Source organism: Salvelinus namaycush, chromosome 8 (genome assembly GCF_016432855.1).
Source record: "Salvelinus namaycush isolate Seneca chromosome 8, SaNama_1.0, whole genome shotgun sequence".
NCBI classification, from domain to species: domain Eukaryota; kingdom Metazoa; phylum Chordata; class Actinopteri; order Salmoniformes; family Salmonidae; genus Salvelinus; species Salvelinus namaycush.
The window spans coordinates 43918737-43944893 of NC_052314.1; the positions used below are offsets into that span (position 1 = coordinate 43918737).

Consider the following 26157-nt stretch of genomic DNA (forward strand, 5'->3'; position numbering starts at 1 on the left):
AAAGAAAACATTCAGAAGAGGTCATTATGTCTATATTTTAATGCATTTTATTTGTTTTTGACTAACTTGAATAATTCACAAAACTTATGACACACATACTGAAAAAGCTGAATCTTTATTAAAAGTAAATACTTAATAGGACATACCATGTCGTGTGTGTGTACTACCCTCATCCTCCATCTGCTAACAATGAAGAGAGATTTTGATAGAAAACAGAAGTGCAAACTGGTGAGCACTAAGTTAATAAGGTATCTGAGAAACTGTTAAGTAATGTGAGAATGCTCAGTCATTAGGTAAAAATAGAACAGAAGTAAGATTCTCGGTTTAAGATAAGACAGTGAAATGTTTATTGCTAAAAAAAATAGTCAAAATGTAGAATATTTAAGGTCGACTCAGCGATGTGACGTAGATGTAAAAAGCATAGTGGGTCAATTTCAGCAACAACTCAGCTGTTTTGGGCCCGTGGTGAAGCGAACCCGTGCACATGCGCAGATACTGCATGCGACTGTGTGTGAGAGAAAAGTCTTGCATCTCGCTTATCGCAATATCTGTGGTGCTGCTTGTGGCAATGTCATTTCCCAGAGTCTACCTTTAAGTCAATCTTACAAGAAGGAGAAAAGAGATTTAAACACAAAACATTCATTGCTACATGAACAATTTGCATCAGTTGAACAAGTATGTTCTCATTATTATTCTCTTTGCCTGGTAAACAAAGCATACATGGGGGTAAAGATATTGCAGTGCTGTACTCTACTTAAAAAAAAAAAAGGCTCCAGAGTCCCCAGTGACTTTTGCCGATGATGGGCCCTCTGGATTTCGCAGCCTTGTTCATCTCAGGCACTCAAAACAACATGGCACATTTTTGAACAGCCGGTAATACTCCTCTTGGATCTGGTAAAGTCAAATGGAATGGCGAATGTATTACACACATTAGTTAGCCTCAGTGTGTGGATGAGGTAAAATATGACAACATTTTTATAATAAAGAAATGAAATGAAGGAATGCTAAAGTAATTACAAATAGGGCCAGAAGTTGTTTATCTCCTGACCATATGATATGTCCAGGCAAAACTCTGGGCCCTGCGTTTCTCCTGGTCAGGTCATGTGGTCAGGAAAAACTCCTGGCCATAATTATGAACCTATTTTAGTGAAAGGTTTTACCTTTTTGGACAACACACAGAGGAAGATGAAGATGAACATCCCTTGGAAAGCGTTGGCAATGGTGAAGAGATAGGCTGTGAGGGTAGTCTCGTTGAGAATGTGCAACACGCCAAATGTCCAGGTGGCGCCCAGGACGAACAAAAGAGCAAGGGCACCACGAGCACAGGACCTGGAAGGACCATATATGGTTTTGTCATTGTGAGCCATATTCTGACTTGATGTACAGTATGTGTGCTTAACTAAGGCTCATACAATCAGCTTAATGCTAACGTCTGTAGCTCAAGTTCTGCCCTAACGTAAAGTATCTGCTCAATATTCAATACTTCTGTGTGACAATTTTACTAACTGTAGTAATCTTTATTTTATTTTTTACACATGTTGAGTTTTGCTCAACAAACACTGGGTCTTTGGCATAAAGTCAATACATTCTTGGGATGTTTTTATCAAGCTTACCTTATGTTTTGGTAATGGCTAATCTCAGGCTTCTTCACAGCAGTATGTCGGTACACTTTGTAAATGATCACTCCAAAAGCCAGGAGATTGACCTTAGACCGGATAGACACATACAAAACCATGAGAAACAACCTAGGACTACTGCAACATGTTCTTTGGAATTAACAACTTTTTGATGCAATTGTGGAATGTCATAAACTTTATTACCCATTACTGACATGCAAAATGATAACATGTTGTAAATGATTTAATCAGTGTTTCCAGACATTTCTGAAAGAAAGGAAATTCTTGAATGTCCAATAAAATTTGTGAAAATGTATTGAAAATAATATGATGAAATTAAAATGTTGAACCTTACCAGGATAATCAAACACGCAGGCCCAATGAAACTCCAAATAAAGTTATTTTCTGTGCTCAGCCAACACCTTTGAAACATAAAACATTATTTAACCACATGTTGGTGTGTAGTGCTACAACAACACCTAACAAGCACACTCCCTTTTTCTACTTACACTTTATTGGTACCATAATACTTGGAGCCAAGTGTAGCCGAAATGGCCACCACCACTGCAGGGCTTCCATATCCAAAGATGTAAAAGTTGCGATGCAGGAATCCTTTGTTGTAGATGACACCGACCACTATCAGGTACAGATGGATCCCCTCAATGCACATCCAGGCAAACGCCGCTAAGAAGAAATAATGGAGAAGCCCAGCAATGATGGAGCAGAAAAGCTGAGGGCAGACAAAGAGAAACAAAATTGACCTTTATCATATTAGACAGACTTACCATCTATGAAATCGTATAAGACAAGGGTGACTGCACATGTAAACAAATGCAAATGAGATGCAGACGGAGGCACAAATACACACACAGGTTCACTTTATTCAACATACTGTCTGGCTATGTTCAAGAATATACTGTTCAATATTTATTGGAGCCGAAGTGCAGTCAGTGCTCACTTTATGGGTGTTCATATTGATCCCGACCAGAAAGATGAACTCAGCCATGAAGAGGCTGCAGCACAGGTTCTTGTGAATGGTGGTTCTGGTACTCTGTATCTCACTGAAGAACCAGAAGGTGAAGATGCACATGGACAGGCAGATGATGGAGATGATCATTCCCAGCTGAGTGATCCTGGTCAGAATGTTGTAATGGGCCGCCATCTGAAAAGAAGAACCAACACAGTGGAAAGGTGAATCATTTTTACAGCTCCCTGCTTCTCCCCTAGTTTTGTTGTTGTCAGAAAATAGAAAGTGACATATCATTTTAAAGCTTTAGCCCTTGTGGTTTTGGAAATTAAACTCAAATCTTACTGCTGGCAATGTCATAAGAATGCCCTGTGCTTTTCAAATGGGTGTGTTCCTATGGGAATTTGCACATGTTTAGAGCGACACCATTAGGTAAAAAATTAACAATTATTTAAAACCAAGACTTTCATATCTCCTTTTCCTCAAACAAAAAATCTGTAAATTTCAGGGGGTTTTGGCCTGCTGTATCTCGGTACTTTATGAGGGTAGTATACAATTTTATGTGTTGTTTAAAAAAGGCCACCGGAATCTAGTAGGTGTGGTTGAATAGTATAGCCCCCAATGCTATGCCTGTGTGGTTGAATGGTATAGCCCCCAATGCTATGCCTGTGTGGTTGAATGGTATAGCCCCCAATGCTATGCCTGTGTGGTTGAATGGTATAGCCCCCAATACTATGCCTGTGTGGATGAATGGTATAGCCCCCAATACTATGCATAGAGCCCAAAAGGTTGTGGGTTCAATCACCATTCACATTTTCTATTCTCCTGCTCTCTCCCTCTATATTGATGTGCTGTCTGAATAAACAACAAAAAAATATAAAAGAGGGTGCAATTCCACTCTCCTTAAAAAAAAAAATCTAAATACAAGTTAGCTTGTCTTTTCTATTAAAAATCCCTTCCATTTTGCCTTTCATGCAAGATGTTCAGATCACCAACGAGACAGCCACAGGGGATTGGAATACATTCATATGGATGGTATGGACACTTACGTTGGCCCGTCCAGAAGACATAAGAATGGCGAAGTGTGTGAGGTGATTGCAGGAGCATGTGGTGGTGGTGCTGTTGACGTGGGTTTGCTCACAGCCCTGTGTGGCCCAATGGCCCTGCATGCTGGCCGGATCGTACTCCCAAAAGGCACATTTGGTTACATCCTCTTTAGTGTCAATAGGCTTCAAAAGAAAGGGAATGAAATAGGATAGGAATTGGATATGTTATGGCAAAATATGTTTTCGAAAAAGGTACAAAATATATGGGGTGGTTAAAGTAAATTTGATTGTGGAAATACTGAACGACCATATCGTGCCTGCATGCACTTTTAAACTAACATAGGGCCATACACATTAATCACAACTCTACATAACTTAACTTAAATTGTAACACAAATCTCCCATTAACATCAAAACAGGATTTACAGGAGTGTTGTAATTTTGTGTGTGTGTCACAAGTTAGCGGTCTGCCACTGGAGAGCTAATGGATGAGTCTAGGCTGTCTGTGTGACTGCAAACATACCTCTGTGTGTCTGAGAGTGAAGGTCACATGGTCCAGCTGGTACATGTCAGCAGGTTTGATGGCAGCCGCTATCACCCGAGAGTTCACAGTGATTTCCCCTGTTTCTGCGTAGCTCGTGTAGTCTGTAACACCAGGGTCAGTGTTTGGTTTCAGGATGCCACCGACACTGTCATACCGCAGGAAAACTATGGACACACTTCCTGATGTACAGAAAAAAATTATATTGAATTTGAATGTTGTACTATTGAAGTTTATGTCAGGTGTTGATACAGTAAGTGCTAGTGTCTGGTTCTACATTTGACAAATGTAGAGGTTCCCCCAAAAACAATAACATTTGACTTGTTACTTTGATAAGATTCTCCTCACATTTAAATGCATCTTTAGCTGACAATAATGCCTTAATGTTGTCATAGTGAATGTTTTTTCCCTTTTATCTGATCTCTTACCATTTTTGTTTCCCTCTTGCCTTTTAGGATTTAAATTGATACGATCTCCTCCCATGGAGACAGAGAGCTCGGTTTTCTTTGTTTGCTGGACATCAAAAGTGTAGAGTTTAATTTCTGTAAATGAACAGAAATTATTCAGTTGAGTGTAATAATAATTATCTGATTAATACAGCATCTGCGTCAATAGAGAACGGATTTCCAATAAACCAAGATCTTAACACAAACACTTTTCAGCATAAAACTGACTTGAACTATATAGCATCATCCCCTGCAGAAATGTTTTGATACAATCAAAATGGATATGGTCAAAAGTAAGCATTGTGGCCTCCCGAGTGGCGCAGCGGTCTAAGGCACTGCATCGCCGTGCTTGAGGCGTCACCACAGACCCAGGTTTGATCCAAGGCTGTGTCACAGCCGGCCGTGACTAAGAGACCTGTGAGGCGACACACAATTGGCCCAGCGTCATCGGGGTTAGGGGAGTGTTTGGCTGGCCGAGATTTACACGTCTCATCGCGCTCTAGCGACTCCTTGTGGCGGGCCGGGCGCCTGCAAGCTGACTTCGGACACCAACTGGACGGTGTTTCCTCTGACACATTGGTGCGGCTGGCTTCCGGGTTAAGCGAGCAGTGTGTCAAGAAGCTGTGCGGCTTGGCAGTTTTGGAGGACGCATGGTTTTTGACTTTTGCCTCTCCCGAGTCCGTAGGGGAGTTGCAGCGATGGGACAAGACTAAGTACCAATTGGAGAGAAAAAGGGGTAAAAGTAAAAAATAAGTAAAGTAGTCATTGAATAGCTTTTGGTGTTAGAGTTGGATGTAAAGGAGAAAACACATTGCACCAAATGACGGTCTGCTGTTCGTCTGCCGTTTGTTCACCATTCGTTCAGCGCTGTGTGTTTTAGGGACCAAGTTTCAGGTTTCTACATGTAGATTCGGTTTGCAAATTACGGTTGGCACTCTGTTCAGAGGTGCCAAGTACAATCGGCCATTAGGCCAGCATAAGACTTTTCAGTCATTTCAACAGTATATCACTGAATGCACAGAAAAAAATAAGTCAATCTGTAATTTAGTTTAATCTGTAATTGGAAGCCTCCAGTAAAAAATAATCCAACATACTATACTTCTTTACAGTAATATCTTATTCCTACTGTAGATTAAAATGATCGGTTTCAGGTGCCAACCTCATACTGTCAGGTGAGATATAAAGCTAGACTATTTTAGTATAATATCTTCTTGAAGCTGCTGTGAAGTGGAAGAATATTTTCAGCAGCTGCTGGGTAGGTACCTTGACTTGTTTATCTTTATTGCTAACCAATGTTGAATTTCTACATGTTTTCCTATCTAGCTGCTGCCTTATATTTGCTAGCTAGCTATAATAAGCTAGCTCAAGCTGACACAAGCCATTTCGGTCTGCTCTAAATTGCTCATAAATATATTTCTGTGATACCTAGGGGGGGAAAAAATCGCCCAGATAATGATTGTTGTGATGATAGGCGTCGCTGTACCTCAGCCTCTGAGTGCCATAGATAATAAACTGAGTGCAGATTCGTGACCATTATGTTTTCACCATTACTACAGAGAAAATGGCTCGTTTCTAGCAGTTCAAAAGATATTACGGGCACAACATTATTGTTTATTATTACCGGCACAACATTATTGTTTTTCGAATTGAAGGGCCGCATTTTACACATAAACCACAGCTTCAGTGAATGACCAGTGCACCGGTGTTGTATCGAGGTGCTTTCCGATCTAAAGTGATTCCACTGGGGAGCTCTATCACAGTGTCACCATTGGTAGGTAGTAACGTGGCCAATAATTTTTCCTCCCAGGATTATATGTCAAGTAAGATAACAGCCTACAAAAGAAATTACTAATATTGGTAGCCATCTAGATGTCCAGTGATACAGTATGCTAAATGGGGAGAGCATGAACGCAACAACACCGGGACAATGTCCTCCTTACCTGTCACTGTTCACTCGGCTCTCAGCTGTGCAACATTTGTCCATATCCATATATCCTCTCAAACTTTGTTGCATAATGTTACAGTATTAGCCAAACCTGTTCACTTTACCAGCAGTATATAAACATTTGTTGGCAGAGAAAGAAAGGAAAATGTTGTGAGTCTGGTATATCAATGTTTTATTGGATTGAAATAGGTGAATCTAGCTGTCTTATTTGTATTTGTTCAATGCCTCAATTGATTTCATAAACTACACGGAAAATATACAATTTCTAATATTTTAGGAAATGTGTCAATTGAAATAAATAAACTAGGCCCTAATCTATGGATTTCACACATTTTCACTGGGAATACAGATATTCATCTGTTGGTCACAGATACCTTCAAAGAATAGTTTGGGACGTGGATCAGAAAACCAGTCAGTATCTGGTATTACTACCATTTCCCTCATGCAGCAAGACACATCTCCTTCGCATAGAGTTGTTTAGGCTGTTGATTGTGGTCTGTGGAATGCTGTCCCACTCCTCTTCAATGGCTGTGCAAAGTTGCTGGATATTGGCGGGAACTGGAACACGCTGTTGTACACGTCCAGAACATCCCAAACATGTTCAATGGGTGACATGTCGGGTGAGTATGCTGGTCATGGAAGAACTGTGTCCGGTCTGGTCAGCATACATGCATGGAATTCTAAATGTATTTTGCTACGCTCGCGCACGCGACGTGCCCGACGTGTCTGACACGTCGCGTGTGCGAGCATCGCAAAATAAATGTAGAAATCCATGTTATTCAATTATTGCACCCACACTGCTCGTTCGCGCCAACGAGCGTCTGCGTTACCAAGGGCTAAAATAGAAGTCATTCCTATTTCTGACACAGATCGCGCTGAAAGTCCTGCCTCTCCCATCTCCTCATTGGTTTATAGAAGCAGGTACCCACACAGATCGCGACACAGATCGCGCTGAAAGTCCTGCCTCTCCCTACCCTCATTGGTTATACCCACGTGGGTGATTGGAAGACAAACTGTTTTGGCGGTAGTCGTGGTAATACTATGAAAGTTTAGATGCGATCACCATATACGTTCAACGATGAAAAAGCCTGGAAGGAGAAGAGATGACTAGAAACGATTCGGTTGGCCGTTTTATGTGTGGATTAATTGTCGGAGTAGAGGTCCTTGTGCATTTCAGTTAAAATAACAACTCAATGTTTATATCCCAGGACAAATTAGCTAGCAACAGCAGGCTAGCTAAATAGGACAAATTAACGTTAGCTAGCAAGTGCAAGCTAACTAGCTAAATTGCCATACATGTTTAATGCTTTTTTTTTTCTTTCCCAAAATTAATGTCATTGGTTCAGAGTTTGTTTTGATATTTTAACCTGCGTGTCATGATTGCGTTTGGTGTAGGGGGACAAAATAAATGTATGCACAATAGCGCACGATGGCGCACGCGCGCAGCCGGTTTGGGTTCCGTGTCACTCTGACTACACCGCTCATGTTATTCAACTATTGCACCCACACTGCTCACAAGCGTCTGCGTTACCAAGGGCTAAAATAGGAGTCATTCCTATTTCTGATGCAGATCGCTGCAAGTCCTGCCTCTCCCACCTCCTCATTGGTTTATAGAAGCGGTACCCACATGCTATCTCCTCATTGGTTATACCCACGTGGGTGATTGAAAGACAAACTTTGTTGCTGGTCATCCTGGTAATACTATGAACGTTTAGATGCCAATCACCATGTAAGTTCAAAGATGAAAAAGCCTGGAAGGAGGAGAGATGACTAGAAACGATTCGGTTGACCGTTTTATGTGTGGATTAATTGTCGGAGGACCTTGTGAATTTCAGATAAAATTACAACTCAATGTTTATATCCCAGGACAAATTAGCTAGCAACAGCAAGCTAGCTAAATAGGACAAATTAACTAGCAAGTGCAAGCTAGCTAGTTAGCTAAATTGCCATACATGTTTAATGCTTTTCGACCTGTCCCCAAATTAATGTAATTGGTTCAGAGTTTTGATATTTTAACCTGCGTGTCGTGATCACGTTTGGTGTAGGAGGACAAAATACATTTTTGCACTATGGCGCACATGCGCAGCCGGTTTGGGTTCCGTGTTACAGATTGATGGTGGGGGCCAATCTGATGGTAAAACTTTTAAAATAGTGCAGGCTGTGTTAGATACCAAAGCGAGGGGGAGGGGGCGCTTCACCGGGCCGAGGGAGAGTCAGGGAAATCCAGTAGCTACACTACATTACCAAAAGTATGTGGACACCTGCTCGTCAAATATCTCATAAAAAATCATGGGTATTAATATGGAGTTGGTCCCACAATTTTTACACGCCACGAGCCTCAGCACTTGGCAGTCCTTTTCTGTAAGCTTGTGTAGACTACCACTTCGCCGCTGAGCTATGTTGACCGGAGCAGCTCTAGCAGGGCAGAAATTTGACGAACTGCCTTGTTGGAAAGCTGGCATCCTATGAAGGTGCCACGCTGAAAGTCACTGAGCTCTTCATTAAGGCCATTCTACTGCCAATGTTTGTCTATAGATATTGCATGCCCGTGTGCTTCGATTTTATACACCTGTCAGCAACGGGTGTGGCTGATATAGCCAAATCCACTCATTTGAAGGGGTGTCCACATACTTTTGTATATACAGTGTATATAGTGTAACGACCCTGTGTTTATAAGCGCGGAAATCGACTCTGCCGCTCGAGCATGCTTTTGCGGCACAGTTGATAGCGCGCCGGACTTCGGGCTAGAAGGTCGAGGGTTCGAGACCTGCTCCCTGCCTGTTTCATTACATTGGTGTCGGAAGTGATCGGACCTCGCATCCACGACAGTGCGTGTGCTTGGCCGGTGAGCGCGTTCCTGTAAGACGTAGAGTCGCAAGCTAGCGCGAGGGCGCGCTCTTTGAAAGGAGGGAGTAGTGTAACGACCCTGGGTTTATAAGCGCGGAAATCGACTCTGCTGCACGAGCATGCTTTTGCTGCACAGTCGATAGCGCGCCGGACCTCGGGCTAGGAGGTCGAGGGTTCGAGACCTGCTCCCTGCTGTTTCATTACAATAGCAAGAAAAATGTCAGTCAGCTAGCACACTAGCACAAAGCCAAGGTGGTAAAAAGTTGACAAAACAAAAAGGAGAACAGATGAGGTACTACACATCTACATGTATGATTTTCTCTTTTGTTTTGAGCCCACAACATGGCCACAATGTCTGTAAAGAGCATGAGGTGTGGCTAATGTTAGCCAGCCTGAGCTAGCTACCAAGCTAGCATACGAAGGATGGATGGTAACTTCCTGTTGAAGGCTTTTTGGCTTCTTCTGTGGGGTTTAAGAGGTGCTGCCACCTACTGTAACGTAGCGATAAACACTTTTCTTCAAGTGAGTGAGGTGGTTTAGGGAGTGGCATTTATTAAAAGGAGCAGTTTGGATTGCCCCGAAAATATAGTATATTAAATCAATGGAAAAATGTAGGGTATCTTTGGGCATAATCAATATCTTCTCTTTAAACTGTAAATTATTAGGTGTATCCCTTTTTGTGTCATCCTAGATGATTTTAAATTAATTATGTCCACGTGTAGTTGTATTGTGTTTTTAAATTGGCAAATAAATCGAAACAAATTAAAATCACAACAAATGTAAGGTACTTATAGAAACAACAAAAACAGCTTGCAGCCTCTGGTTGGCTAGGGTTAGCTTGAAGGCGGCAGGCCGAATTTGAGATGAGATATTCCTTGCTATTGTCTTTCAAATTAACTCATGGCTGGATGGCTTGCCACAGGTTTATAGCTGTCCTCAGGCTAAATGCCAGAGATGCAACACCAGCCTGGCAAGGGGCGGAAGGTAGCCTAGTGGTTAGAGAGTTGGGTCAGTAACCGAAAGGTTGCTGGATTGAATCCCCGAGCTGACAAGGTACAAATCTGTTGTTCTGTCCCTGAACAAGGAAGTTAACCCACTGTTCCCAGGTAGGCTGTCATTGTAAATAAGAATTTGTTCTTAACTGACTTGCCTAATTAAATAAAGGTTCAATAAAAAAATATATATAATTTGCGGTCCTATGAGTGGGCGCTACCCGCCAGAGATGCAAATTATGTCTTGAACAGCAAACCCGTTTACCCGCTGGTGGTAGGAATTTATAGCCTTGGATGTGGGAATGCAGAAAATAGCAAGCGGGTGGGCATTTTTGGCATACTGGCAAAGGATCTGATTGGCTGACACTGCCATTCCAAAAATGGTTGCTGTGGCTTCTGCCACCTAGCATGAGGACAAAAATAACAGTTTTCCGGAAAAATGAGCTGTCACCTCAGTGTAACAGTTGGGATAATGGGACAATTCGGAGTACAATGCATTTCTCATCCCTGGATTGAGGTATGTTTTCCGAGACTTATCTCGCACCAGCTCCGCTGTGTGTAATCTACACAGGAAGCCTGTCCGATCTGCAACAAGAAGATCTGCTGGCTAGCTGTACTCTAATATGAGTTTCCATAAACCTGCATCACTTGTGGTATAAGTAGAAGAGTAGGCACTGCAAGAAGCACCTGGAATGAAGCACAGCTAGCGGTGCCTGCAGTGATTGGTCGAGATTCCACAACGCAGTGGACCACTCTGGACCCATCAACTCACGTTCATTGACTCATTTTCAGCAGTCCACTTTCTCAAAGGTCATAAACTATCTTTTAAAATATGTGTGCCTGCCTAGTGCAACCTGAATGCCATAGAGATAAAATAAGCACAGCTTCGTGACTGTCATGATTTCCTCAATACTTTACTGAAAACCGTGTGCCCAAGCCGTTCAAAAGATATGGTTCATTTTACCAGAGATAGGCTGTTGTTTTTTTCTATTGCAAATTTGAGGGAAACATTAGATAAATAAACCATGTCGTGGGCTGTTTTAAAACTATGCTACTCACGGACTGTAGCCTATTTGTTTGATAACAAACAAGCTGGTTAAGTCATGTTACCTCATCAGCTAACAACCTGAGGGGTATTCCAGTCAAACAAAAAAAATTGCAATGGTAACGAATACTCTGAAGCAAACCTGCTACCTACTAGGTTAAGTTGATCTTAGCCTTTAATGTTGAATAAAGACAGGGCTTCTCCGCCAATCAGATTCTTGTCCGTCACAATGGCATGTCCCTTTGCGGAAAATACAATTGACATCCGAGCCTGCATTGTTCGCCGTGTATTACAAATGGAAGGAATTATTGGATCTCGAATAGATCCTTTAGGTCATTCAGAAGATTTTCTTTTGGAACGTTATAGTTTTTCCACACAATAATATATCTGGCCAATTTACTCAACCCCTACATAGCCAATGTAACCCAATACAGTTTTGCTTTGACTGCTATAGGCCTACAAACTCTGTGCATTACTTTTTGATTTTTTTCCCCCCCACAAGGTTTCCTGTACAATTTGGGTGATGCAGAACGATTTGGAAAGGCAACTGTGTGTAGAGCAATAAGAAGAGTCTGCTTCGCATTGAATACTTTTTTGGCCATCAACCTGTCCATATAATCAAGGAGGACTTTTACAGAATTGCAGGCACTGTAGGCTGTGGTCAATTGACTGCCAGCGATGCTTCGCTAAACTCAAATTAATAACACTAGGCAACATGATATATTTTTTTGGCCTAATCCCGCAGATTTTCCCAAGGTCACTGGTGTTAAAACTAAACGTAGAAGATATTGTTGCCCGTGTTGTCATGAAAAGCACTCTGAATTCAATCAATTCTTATTCATCATATGGGGCCCACCAATGGAATTGTGACATAGGCTACCACAATTTATATATTAGGCTATAGCCTTCACATGTAATATCACCAACGTTGCAATAAAAGTGCTCTATAAAGTGAAAGCATTATTACTAATCACCCATGTGTGTAAATTAGGCCTATTAGTGAAGCAGCACAATTCCAATATCTATCACATTTATTCTGTTTGCAATTTTCTGTCAGGCTCCCCCTCTGGCTTTTGCGGTGGCGGCTGTATTACTATTTTGGGGTAAATTAGTGAACATATTTGTTGTATGTTGTTACAAGTGTTTCTTGTTGTAGACTTATTGGGCTCTGTCTTTTGACTCCATATCTATATATTTTTATGTCATCGACATGAGGACCTTTTTGAATGTCGTGTGCACACGCCAATTGTCAGATCGACCAATCTGCACTTCGGTTAGTCTAATTACTTCAAGGAGAGGCAACCATTCTGGAACCAAGAAATCACAGACTCCCTCATCTGGTTAAGGTAAGCTGGATATGTTCAGGGAATCCTGAATTTGTTAAACCATCTTTTTGGAATAGCCCCCAGGTAACTGGACAGGCACACATTTGGTTTAAGATGGCACATTGACAAAGAGATTGTGAACCCAGAAGTATATGTTTTATCCTATGGGGGAGTGGGGAAAATAGATAGACAGCCTAATTTGGGTGTAGCCCTGGGTAGATTTATGTTATGCCATGTTGTCTTCAGGAGATTGTCTGTTTCATATATTTATTTCACACTAGTTGATGTAAGTCATTGGAGAAATTCCCATTACTTATGATTGTCTTTCATATTATAGGATATGCTTGTCAGAAAGAACAGTAGTGTTATTCCTTATACTTCTTTTATTATTACATTTCTTCCCAATTTGTCTGGTGTATCTTATTGCCTGAAATCTAATGTCTAAATCCAATATGCCTACTTGTGTTTTTGAAAATAAATTACAAGAGGCTATGCCTTTTTGTAGGCATTCATGTAGGTAGGCTTGGTAAGATCAACTTTAAAACATTCAGGCTATCCTAACTTCAAATTCTTTAAGATCTTTATCAACTATAACTATATAAATGAGCATAAAATAACTCACCAACAGTAACTCTTGAACCGTTCAAGCTAGAGACACCAAACCAACTTTCACATGTTCAGGCTATCCTAACGTTAAATTCAACTATAATTATGTAAATTAACTATAATTCTATACATTTGCATACATTTATATGAAATAATTCCCTAACAGTAACTGTTGAACCGTTCAAGCTAGAGACACCAAAACAACTTTCACATGTTAAGGCTATCCTAACTTACGATTCATAAAAAAACGTATCAACTGAAACTATAATTTGTTTAATTAAATTAGCATAAAATAACTCACCAACAGTAACTCTTGAACTGTTCAAGCTAGAGACACCAAACCAACATTCAGATGTTAAGGCTATCCTGACTTCAAATTCTTAAACACTTTTATAAACTATAACTACATAGATTTGCATAAAATAACCCACCATTAGTAACTCTTGAACTGTTCAAGCTAGAGACCCCAAACCAACATTCAGATGTTAAGGCTATCCTGACTTCAAATTCTTAAACACTTTTATAAACTATAACTACATACATTTGCATAGATTTGCATAAAATAACCCACCATTGGTAACTCTTGAAACGTTCTCTTCAGGAAATGTACTTTTCTAGTTATTATTATAATTTGTTTTTTTGTACAAATTCTTAATATATATCTAATCTCTCAAATTTCATCTCAAAGTGGACCAGCTGTTAAAATTCATTTTTTGTTGTTGACCCTACTAGTGTTCTATCTCTGGCTTTGGGCTAAGCCCCCAATGTCCTTAAATCCTAGAAATGCCCCTGCTCTAGGCCGACAACTGCTACAGGTGTGTCCGTGCTAAGAGACATGATTGTGGTGTTCTTCTTACCTATTTCACTCTCTTTGATCTCAATCTCAGTTGTCGCTTTATATTTCCTGGCCAGTGTCAAAGTACTCTCCTCCACTGTGTGTAAGAGTTTGGTTATGGTGTGGTCCCGGTGCTCCTCTTTGATTCTGTTCCAGGCCACCAACTCATCCTTCTCAACCAAATTGTTCACCACATTTAAAAATGTCTGTGGAATAGAAAGGAAGGCAAACAAAAGCATTTATGAATATCAAGAAACAAGACAAATCATACTGTTTATTTTCATGGATTGAACAACCCCTTCTCTGTTTTAATGTATATGCACCAAGGTTTAAGCAGCCTTACAAATTATGACAGAAACCATATATATTACTTAGGCCAAGAACATTTAGTATCCTACTTCTAAAAAAAGCAATAGCAGAGCTAGTGGAAATAAAGATTACTCTGAGAGTTGCTTTGGTCACGGTTGGTTTGGCGGTTTGATTCTTCTCCCCAGTGCTCATCAGCGAGGCCGATTGAGAGAGGGCCTCCACATAGGAGATCACATCCACCGACGTCAGCTCTCCCGACGTCTGTTTTTCAATCTCCACCAGCAGGCTCTGAAGATCTGTAAGATTTCTGATCTACAAATGGAAGAAACAAGATTAAGTAAGCTCCAATGGATGCCTCCTCTCCAAATAGGAGAAATAGGATGGTCAATGTAATAATGTCTACTAAATCTTAAAGCAAAGCAGACAATTAAACTAAGTTATTCCCACAAAAAGTGTTCAGACCTATGCACATTTCTACACATGGATATTAACATATATTCCTAATAGGAGATCCTGATTGATAAACACATGTACCAATTAAATATCTATATAGTGACCAACAGAGGGCGGTGTCCTATTATATATTATAAGTGGTACTACTTTCCTAGTTCATTTGTTGGAGTACTTACATATTCAAGTGTTCTGTTGACACTTTGTGTTAGGCACACAACGTTGTCATGACAATTTTTCTCGGGATGCTCTGGAATACAACATATGGAAAATCATCATATTAATGTTATTAAACTGCTTGTTTGTTTAAACTATGATATCACCAGGACATACCAAAATTGTTACATATTTAATTTTGAAAAGATAATTAAGATAACACTGCTCACAATTTGTTTATTAACATTTTATATAATATGGTAACCTCACATAATTTGAATAATGTATCCTCCCAATTCCCTCAAAACTTTAGTTTCAAAATTTAGAGGGTGAATTGATAGGCTTACCTTGACATATTATTCCATTCTCTGTATGAAATCGCTTAGTGCCTGAAGTAGAAATGTAATCTCTTTGGCAGGTGCAAAAGAAAGATCCATTTGTGTTTGTGCAATGTGAGAATGGTCCACAGATTTGGTCGTTCTTGCATTCATCAATATCTAATAGTAAAAAGAATAACAGGGTAATTTTTTCTGAATGAAAGACATAAAATAGGCCCTGATGAATGACATTTTCAAACTGTTTTTTTTTTTAGGATATCAGTTTCTTAAATATGTGTTGTAATGTTGAGAAAAAACTGATATATACAGTGCATTCGGAAAGTTTTCAGACCCCTTGACTTTTTCCACATTTTGTTACGTTACAGCCTTATTCTAAAATGGATTTAATCTTTTTTGTACACACAATACCCCATAATGACAAAGCAAAAACAGGTTTTTAGAAATGTTTGCACATTTTCGTACAAATAGAAAACAGAAATACCTTATTCACATAAGTATTCAGACCCTTTGGTATGAAACTCGAAATTGAGCTCAGGTGCATCCTATTTCCATTGATCATTGTTGAGATGTTTCTACAACTTGATTGGAGTCCACCTGTGGTAAATTCAATTGATTGGACATGATTTGGAAAGGCACACACCTGTCTATATAAGGTCCCACAGTTGACAGTGCATGTCAGAGCAAAAACTAAGCCATGAGGTTGAAGGAATTGTCCGTAGAGCGCCGAGACAGGATTGTGTCGAGGCACAGATCTGGGGAAGGGTACCAAAACATGTCTGCAGCTTTGAAGGTCCCCAAGAACACAGTGGCCTCCATCATTCTTAAATGGAAGAAGTTTGGAACCACCAAGGCTCGTCCTAGAGCTTGGCCAAACTACGCAATCGGGGGAGAAGGGCCTTGGTCAGGGAAGTGACCAAGAATCCAATGGTCACTCAGAGTTCCAGAGTGCCTCTGTGGAGATGGGAGAACCTTCCAGAAGGACAACCATCTCTGCAGCACTCTACCAATCAGGCCTTCATGGTAGACTGGCCAGACGGAAGTTCTCCTCATTAAAAGGCACATGATAGCCCACTTGGAGTTTGCCAAAAGGTACCTAAAGACTCTCAGACCATGAGAAACAAGATTCTCTGGTCTGATGAAACCAAGATTAAACTCTTTGGCCTGAATGCCAAGCGTCACGTCTTGAGGAAACCTGGCACCATCCCTACGGTGAAGAATGGTGGTGGCAGCATCATGCTGTGTTGGTGTTTTTCAGTGGCAGGGACTGGGAGACTAGTCAGGAACAAGGGAAAGATGAACGGAGCAAAGTACAGAGAAATCCTTGATGAAAACCTGCTCGAGACTTCAGACTGGGCTGAAGGTTCACCTTCCAACACGACAAGCACACAGCCAAGACAACGCAGGGGTGGCTTCGACACAAGTCTCTGCATGTCCTTGAGTGGCCCAGCCAGAGCCCGAAATTGAACCTGAAAATAGCTGTGCAGCAACGCTCCCCATCCAAGCTAACAGAGCTTGAGAGGATCTGCAGAGAAGAGAATGGGACAAACTCCCCAAATACAGGTGTGCCATACTTGTAGTGTCATACCCAAGAAGACTCAAGGCTGTAATCGCTGCCAAAGGTGCTTCAACAAGGTATTGAGTAAAGGGTCTGAAAACTTATGTAAATGTAATATTTCTGTATTTTTATATTTTTTAAATTGCAAAAACAGTTTTTGCTTTGTTGTTATGGGGTGTTGTGTGTAGATTGATGAGAGGGGAAAAAACAATTTAATCAATTTTAGAATAACGCTGTAGCGTAACAAAATGTGGAAAAAGTCAAGTGGTCTGAGTACTTTCCGAATGCAATGTACCAGTCAAAATTTCGTACTCAGGGTTTTTCTTAATTTTTTTCTATTTTCTACATTGTAGAAATAACACATATGGAATCATGTACTAACCAAAAAAGTGTTAAACAAATCAAAATGTATTTTAGATTTTAGATTCTTCAAATTAGCCACCTTTGCCTTGATGACAGCTTTGCACACACTTGGCATTCTCTCAACCCGCTTCATGAGGTATTCACCTGGAATGCATTTAAATTAACAGGTGTGCATTGTTAAAAGTTAATTTGTGGAATTTCTTTCCTACTTAATGCTTTTGAGCCAATCAGCTGTGTTGTGACAAGATGTGGTTGGTATACAGAACATAGCCCTATTTGGTAAAAGACACAATCACCCAACCTCAACCCATTTTGAGATGGTTTGGGATAAATTGGACCGCAGAGTGAAGGAAAAGCAGCCAACACGTGCTCAGCATATGTGGGAACTCCTTCAAGACTGTTGGAAAAGCATTCCTTATGAAGTTGGTTGAGAGAAGGCCAGGAGTGTGCAAAGCTGTCATCAAGGCAAAGGGTGGCTACTTTGAAGAATCTAAAATCTAAAATATATTTTGATTTATTTCACTTTTTTTGGTTACTACGTGATTCCATGTGTTATTTCATAGTTTTGATGTCCTCACTATTGTTATACTATGTAGAAAATAGTAAAATAAAGAAAAACCCTTGAATGAGTTGGTGTGTCTAAACTTTTGACTGGTACTATATAAATATATATATATATATAATACCAGTGCATTCTGTCCCGTCATTTGGTTGAAAGTGATTCAGCCCGGTTGAAGTGTATCCTGAGGTACAGGTGCAGTAGTAGCCGCCCTCTGTATTGGTACAGTTGCTGTTGTTTCCACAGATATTAGTGACATTTTGGCATTCATTGTCATCTGTTATGATGGAAGAAGGACACAGAAACAAAATAAATAAAAATTGTAGATGCTGCGTACACAGTTTAGCAGGTGTTATGGCGGGTGCAGCGAAATGCTTATGTTCCTAGAACCTATCAATCAATGTAGTAAATGTCAACAAGCACACAATAATACAAAATTAAAATATATATTTTTTACAGCGGTAGGTATAGTAACATGACCAGTGATCATTGACTATGTACATAGTGCAGCAGTCCCTACGGTTCCGGGTAGAATACCCGATCGTAGCTGGCTAGTGATTGTTATTGAGGGGCAGAGTAGGGTACTGGGCAGAGGGAAGGGTGGTGGCTGTTTAACAGTCTGATGGCCTTGGGATAGGAGCTGTTTATCAGTATCAACAAGGGGTTATTATTCAAACATTACTGAGACAAGTCATAGTCAGATTTACAATGAACGTTACTACGACCCCATACAAGTTAACTACGATGATATAGCTTGTTGTGCACACAGTTCATACTGGTTGTGACCGGTTTGTCAATTCTGGCAACCAGCAGATATTCACCATGCCAGTTCACATCAAAACACACCTGCATGAGATATTCACAGTGTTTATTGGAAGTGATCCGATAGGGCTTTCAATTGTTGTGTTCATCTGTCTAGATATGATGAATATACTGGTCTTCCTCCCCACTGTACCTTGTGTACAAAGCCTGTCCGGGAAGGGATATCCTTAGCTCTGAGAAAGGGAGGTGACAATATTCAGGAGGAAATATGACCATAAGATTCCAGACCTCTGAACCGCCATTGTTAACACAAACACTGTGTAGGAAAGGGTTCCATAATGAAAATGACTGGCTTCCATTTTCTCTGAGTAGCCTATGGGTAGCTCAATAGGATTTCACAGTACAATGGCAGCAAAATGAATATGCATTAGGGATATGAACAAAATTACGTACTCAAGTTGACTGTCTTAAAGGGATAGTTCCCCAATCATATCTATTCTCTAGAATAAAATGAATGGGGTCTGATTTAGAGAATCTAAGAACATTTCATTGGTGGAGCAAAAATTATACTGTACCTTAAAATTATGGACTATCTTTAAATATAGAGTAGGAATAATTTATTTAATGGGGCCATCAATTCTGCTCTATATTAATGAAGTGACATATTGTTCAATTTTTTTTTTTTATTCACAAAAAAACATATTTGTACTGTATTTCTGTGTAGAAGCCATTTATTGTATTTTTATATTACCACAGTTTCATTTACATTGGGCTCTTGAATATGTAAACCCCCATGATTATGATCAGATAAGGAAATATGAATACTAAGCAAAAGTGCCCCACAAACCTAAATGCAACAATGTTGGCTGACAGACGAACTTGAGCAATAAAACAATTTGACCACTTTCAACAGGAGCAATACTTTTTCACATTTCGGTCCTTTTGTTATGATAAACACACTTTGAGGTTTACAATTTTAATAGGGTAGATAGGTTGGGGAAAAAACACTAGGAATGATTCATGATTGAATCATGAGGATGGTGATGGTGCCCATAAGGTGCTAATTAACCTCTATGGGATCTGTGTCCACCCCATGGGACGGTTGAGCTAACATAGACTAATGTGATTAGCATGAGGTTGTAAGTAACAATAACTTTTCCCAGGATGTAGACATATCTGATATGGGCAGAACGCTTACATTCTTGTTAATCTAACTGGACTGTCCAATTTACAGTAAAATAATACCATGCTATTGTTTGAAGAGAGTGCAAAATTATGATCTTGAAAATGTATTAATATACCAATTACGCACATTTGGGCAGTCTTGATACAACAGTTTAAACAGATATGCAATGGTTCATTGGTTCAGTCTAAAACTTTGCACATACACTGCTGCCTTCTAGTGGCCAAAATCTAAATTGCGCCTGGGCTGGAATAATACATTATGGCATTTCTCTTGCATTTCAAAGATGTCGGTACAAAAAAAAAATGCTTTTTTTTTTCTTTGTATTATCTTTTACCAGATCTAATGTGTTATATTCTCCTACATTAATTTCACATTTCCACACACTTCAACGTGTTTCCTTTCAAATGGTATCAATAATATGCATATCCTTGCTTCAGGTCCTGAGCTACAGGCAGTTAGATTTGGGTGTCATTTTAGGCGTTTTTTTTTTTTTTTAAAGGGTCCTATCCTTAAAATTAACCTGTCTCCTCCCCTTCATCTACTCTGATTTAAGTGGATTTAACAGGTGACATCAATAAGGGATCATAGGTCAGTCTATGTCATGGAAAGAAGTGGTGTTCCTAATATTTTGTACATTCAGTGTATGTAATAAAGTTAAGTCAATATTGGAGCTAAACAAACTGGCCAACTAGTTTGTTACACTAACAATATGTTAGCTGTCTTACCTTTCTTCAGCATGTCATTAAACCTTAATTTATTCAGGGAAGTCCCATTGAGACCAATGTCCCTTTTACAAGGAAGCCCTGATTCACAAAATGCAGCATAAAAATACTAAGTACATAATAAGGAATTAGTGAGACCGTTATTTTTAGTGACACTGTTAAAAAGCTGTGTTCACTGCTGAGAATATTATTATTTGTTAGCTAACATGTCTAGAATTTTTTTTGCCACAAAAACAGCTAAGTTTGTTGATATACTTTTCTTCTCCCTTCTCAATTCTCAATCTGACCATATCTACCATGGGAATACATGTATGTCTAGTGTTGTTTTAATTTAAAGCTATGCTGTCGAAAAATAAGCCCTTTTTGATTGAATTAATGTCCTAATGTATTTTCACTGGGTGTGTAGCTAAAGAAGGAGTTTTAATCCTTGAGGCAATTGAGACATGGATTGTGTATGTGTGCCGTTGAGTGTGAAATGGCAAGACAAAGATTAAAGTGCCTTTTAAAACCTTTTCTCAATAGGGGGTGCTGTTTTCACTTTGTAAAAATTTCGTTCCCAAATTAAACTGCCTCGTACTCAATTCTTGCTCGTACAATATGCATATTATTATTACTATTGGATAGAAAACACTCTCTAGTTTCTAAAACCGTTTGAATTATATCTGTGAGTAAAACAGAACTCAAGTTGGAGCAAACTTCCTGTGAGGAAGTGAGAAATCTGAAATCAGGCAGGCTGTTCTAGGGTCAGTTTATTAATTTGCATGTCTTCTATTGGTCGACATGCACTGCATACGCCTTCCCCTAGATGTCAGCAAATAGTGAGAATTGGAATGGAGTTGCTAGGCAGATCTGAGGCCATATAAGGGCTCTTGGAACCGGGGGTGCACTCTTTTCAACATTCGCCATGACGCAAGACAGACCTCAGGATGGCGTTCTGGAAAGCTCCCGTTATAGTCCTTAGATATATCCGGCTCTGATTTTATTCGATATAGGTGTTAAGAACGTCATAATGTAGTTATTTTAAACCGAGTTATATCATTTTATATCAGTATATTGCGATTTTCGGAATTTTCTTTGTGCTGCGTTATAGTGAGTTGGGCACGTCTTCGCCACATGGCTAATGTTTACTGCTAATTCCAAAGTTGAAGGCGACAATCTACAACCGAGCAACGATTCTTCTGGACAAAGGACAACTTACCCAAGATTCTGATGAAAGCTCATCAAAAAGTAAGAACTATTTATGATGTTAATTCGTTGTTCTGTTGAAAAATGTAAAACTCCTATTCCGCCATTAATTTCGGTGCAGTCTCGCTTTAACGCACGCTGTATGTCGTAGTAACGTTAATTTTAAAAATCTAACACAGCGGTTGCATTAAGAACTAATGTATCTTTCATTTGCTGTCCAACCTGTATTTTTTAGTCAAGTTTATGATTAGTTAATGATTAGATTAGGTGCCTTTCCCAAGATTTCTCCTGACATTTTCTTTGCAGCTTGGCTACTTTTCTCATTGTATAACCACGATTTGTGCCGCTAAATATGCACATTTTCGAACAAACTCTATATGTATTGTGTAATATGATGTTATAGGACTGTCATCTGAAGAAGTTTGAGAAGGTTAGTGAAAAAATTAATATATTTTGCTGGTTTATTCGTTATCGCTATTGTTGGCTTGAATCAATGCTGTTGTGTGGTTGGCTATTGTAGTAAGCTAATATAATGCTATATTGTGTTTTCGCTGTAAAACACTTAAAAAATCTGAAATATTGGCTGGATTCACAAGATCTTTGTCTTTCATTTGCTGTATGCTGTGTATTTTTCATAAATGTTTTATGATGAGTATTTAGGTAATTCACGTTGGTCTCTGTAGTTATTCTAGTTGCTTTGGTGAAAGTTGTGATGGTGGCTGCAATGTAAAACTATGATTTATACCTGAAATATGCACATTTTTCTAACAAAACATATGCTATACAATAAATATGTTATCAGACTGTCATCTGATGAAGTTGTTTCTTGGTTAGTGACTATTTATATCTTTATTTGGTCGAAATTGTGATAGCTACCTATGCAGGAAAAAAATGGTGGAAAAAAAAGTTGTGTCTTTTGCTATCGTGGTTAGCTAATAGAAATACATATTGTGTCTTCCCTGTAAAACATTTTAAAAATCAGAAATGATGGCTGGATTCACAAGATGTGTATCTTTCATCTGGTGTCTTGGACTTGTGATTTAATGATATTTATATGCTAGTATTTACTTGTGACGCTATGCTAGGCTATGCTAGTCAGCTTTTTTACTGATGGGGGTGCTCCCGGATCCGGGATTGTGTGCAAGTAGAAGTTAATGGGGAATGGTAGTAGGTGCCAGGCACACCAGTTTGAGTGTGTGAAGAACTGCATCACTGCTGGGTATTTCACGCTCAACAGTTTCCTGTGTGTATCAAGAATGGTCTACCACCCAAAGGACATCCAGCCAATTTGACACAACAGTGGGAAGCATTAGTCGCCATGGGCCAGCATCCCTGTGGAACGCTTTCGACACCTTGTAGTCCATGCCCCAACAAATTGAGGCTGTTCTGAGGGCTAAAAGGGGGTACAACTCAATATTAGGAAGGTGTTTCTAATGTTTTGTATACTAAGTGTATATTTCCAATTCGATTTGGGTAACTTCCAGTCCACATGGACAGATGAACCCCGGGTTCAATTCAATTGAACCTGCATTGCTGTACTTACGCAAATTCAATTACAGATTGGTTTTGGCTCATTGGTTTTGGGTAAACGTTGAATTACCACCAAGTGGACTCCTCTCACAGGTACTGTAGATTCTTCAAATTTTAAGAATAGCAAGTGTTCTCAGGCAGTAATTTGTAAACAAAGACAGTGTGTAAATTAAAATCCAGCCTTAACATTGTAAAACAGGACAAAGAGAGTGTTTATTTTTGCAAACTTGCAGACCTGATGATGGTTGTATGCCTGCTATTGAAAGATATAAGACAAATGGGTACCACCGGCTGAATTTTTTCCATACATGTGAAGCAGTACATACATGTATGCAGTAAGGATCCAAGTACAATCAGCTGATTATGATTCAAGTTTACTCCTAGTGTTAAAAGGTAGTCAAATGTTGGAGTGTTTTTCACACTTTACACCAGTGTAGATTGAATGCAACAATAACCAGTGTTGGCCATGAATATTATTCATCTAGAGTTACAAAAACTCTGAGTGTTAAAAGCTAATACTTCTTGTGTTGGTGTTAAACGTGTTGATTTAAAAGTTTCAATGGTTATCTCATTTAATAATATATATGCTTGAATAATATAACTTCTAAATCCCAAATGAGCTTAGTACAACTGTCTTATCCCAATCATAACTCAATATAACTTTTCCATTGTTAAATTAATGGTGTCCATTTGAGTCTTTGTAAATAAAGAATAGCCTCAAAAATACACTATGCAAAATCATGTTGATCGTATGGACTCGCTCAGTCCTTGCATCCAGAGCATCCTCTATGAATTATGGTTAAAATCCTACATCCCCCTCAGCTTTACAGCCAACCAGGTGGCTGTTGTTTGACTAAAACACAAATTAAGGCTTGTGCCTTTAGCCGCAGACATCATCATGCAACTTTACTTTACAGACCAGTAATATACACCCTTTTAACCCTGAATTAATGCAAGGATAATCACCCAATTTAGCCTAAAATAGTGCTTATTTCTTTCATTTATTTGGGGGTTGACGCATTAGACTACCTATCAGGTCTAAACCCGAGTCCCTATAAGTGCTATGTATTCCATAGGCCTACATAACCATGTTCTGTATAGGTTTGTAAAAAATCTAGAACTTATATTTACCATTACAAAAGTTGGTTCCATCGCCAGTATATCCACGGTTGCAGTAACAGGCATTATTGGATCCATTCAGGGCTTTACATGAGGCAAGTCGATGGCATGTACCACAAATGTCATAAAATCTGCATGGGTCTATAACACTGGAAAGCCATGCTATGAGATAAAAATAGAATACATTTGCTTTGTGAATTGAATAAAATATGTGAAAAAAATGTACTACCAGATCATCATTAACTCATCAATATGGAAGGAACAATGGTACCACGAACTATGGTATGTATTGAATGTTGCATACAATCATATTATGCTATTATGACTAAGAATGTTTACGTTTTCAGCAAATGGTAATATAATAACAGAAAGACAAAAATCATATGTAAGCCTACTCAACATCAATAAACTACTCAGAAGTAATGTTAGACTGATATTGAAATGGACTCGCACAACTGCAAAGTTCCTAATTATATCTATGCAACTATGATCACTAAAGGCCAGGAGACCTGGAGTTTGGGATAAAAAATATCCCGCCATGCATCCTGATTATTTTCTCTGGTAAATCCCACATACACATAATGGAAATGGCAAAGAACATATGTGTATTTGTACCATGTTCAAGGGGTCTGCTATGCTACAGTGCATACTATATGACAGAAGAATGGATAGACTCACTTACCTGCTAAAAGTACAAGTTTCATCTGGGACTTGAGCAAAGACTCCATACTTGCGTTGGGACAGAAATACTTTTAGCTGAAACTCTGTGGCTGGTGACGTGGTCCATTTCCTTGCATCAGTTTTCCTGTTTCCCTAAACCTGACCCTTCCTGTCCTGATCTTTAATCAGCTTTCACAAACATTAAACTGAGGACACGCCACCTTCCCATGACAATGGAGTCTAATCAACAGCATAAGAGAATGCTTATAAACCAGTATAGTCTGGCTTCCTAATTAAAGTTATTGTAGCTGTAGTACAGAGTATACATTCTTACAATTTTTGATTTGCAATTTGGTGGCTTTTTCTTTCAACTCCATCTCAATACTGTTTTTTAAGTAGTAATGTTATTGTGCATCTGGGGTGGCCATTTTACAAAACCACAAGGACATTGTTCTCAACAGAAACACACACTGTGTAAACACTAGCTGAACAACATTGACTTCAGCGAAGGACAACACCCTCTCTTTCTAGGACACTGTGCAAAAATGAACACATTCCAGAGATGGCTTCCTACAGATGTAACACTGATTTCAATGCACTCGACTAACTTGCATCAGTATTTACGCATCTTTTCATTAATTTTATTCAGATGATCTCCAGACTAGCACTCAAGAGGATGATAGCCACTAAGCCACTCTGAAGCTGCCAAGTAATTTAATTAAGAAATATGAATATCTTATACTGTAAATGTTTTAATATGGAAAACGAAAGTAATGGTTTCCTGCATGCTATTAATTCACTTTTCATCCCTTTGATAAGATCCCAATGGTGGACCATTTCACTGGCTGAGTTGCATGGAAAGTGAAATTGGCCAAGTTGGACTGATTCATTGTATTATATTCGCCTGTCACATTATCATTTCATTTACATGCATGTAGAATTAAATTAGGACTTTTGGGGTAAAGGGTCTTCCAAACAAATTTTGTGGAAAATGTAAGTAACGTACCCTACACTTTAGCCGGCAAAATTCGTTGTATGTTCATTAAATGATG

The 26157-nt window shown here is 39.3% G+C and overlaps 1 protein-coding gene across 1 annotated transcript; it reads right to left on the minus strand.

The window, feature by feature from the left end:
- Nucleotides 1-29: 29 nt before the first annotated feature.
- Nucleotides 30-25196, minus strand: adgrl4 (adhesion G protein-coupled receptor L4). Its single transcript, XM_038999753.1, has 16 exons — nt 25128-25196; nt 24458-24607; nt 18069-18218; nt 15474-15623; nt 15150-15220; nt 14653-14832; nt 14234-14417; nt 4599-4712; nt 4153-4352; nt 3633-3812; nt 2575-2778; nt 2126-2346; nt 1972-2038; nt 1614-1705; nt 1161-1329; nt 30-891 (listed from the first exon to the last, which is right to left on the minus strand). The coding sequence occupies exons 1-16, from the start codon at nt 25171-25173 to the stop codon at nt 829-831; spliced, it is 2241 nt and encodes a 746-aa protein (XP_038855681.1). The 5' UTR covers nt 25174-25196; the 3' UTR covers nt 30-828.
- Between the last annotated feature and the right edge of the window lie 961 nt (nt 25197-26157).

Bases quoted from the DNA above. Each gene is read 5' to 3' on its own strand.
- adgrl4 (XM_038999753.1), bottom strand. From the start codon at position 25,173: ATGGAGTCTTTGCTCAAGTCCCAGATGAAACTTGTACTTTTAGCAG. The intron at 2,779-3,632 runs GTAAGTGTCCAT...TCTTCTTTTCAG, and splicing joins TGTCTTCTGGACGGGCCAAC to ATGGCGGCCCATTACAACAT. The intron at 2,347-2,574 runs GTGAGCACTGAC...GTCTGCCCTCAG, and splicing joins TCAATATGAACACCCATAAA to CTTTTCTGCTCCATCATTGC.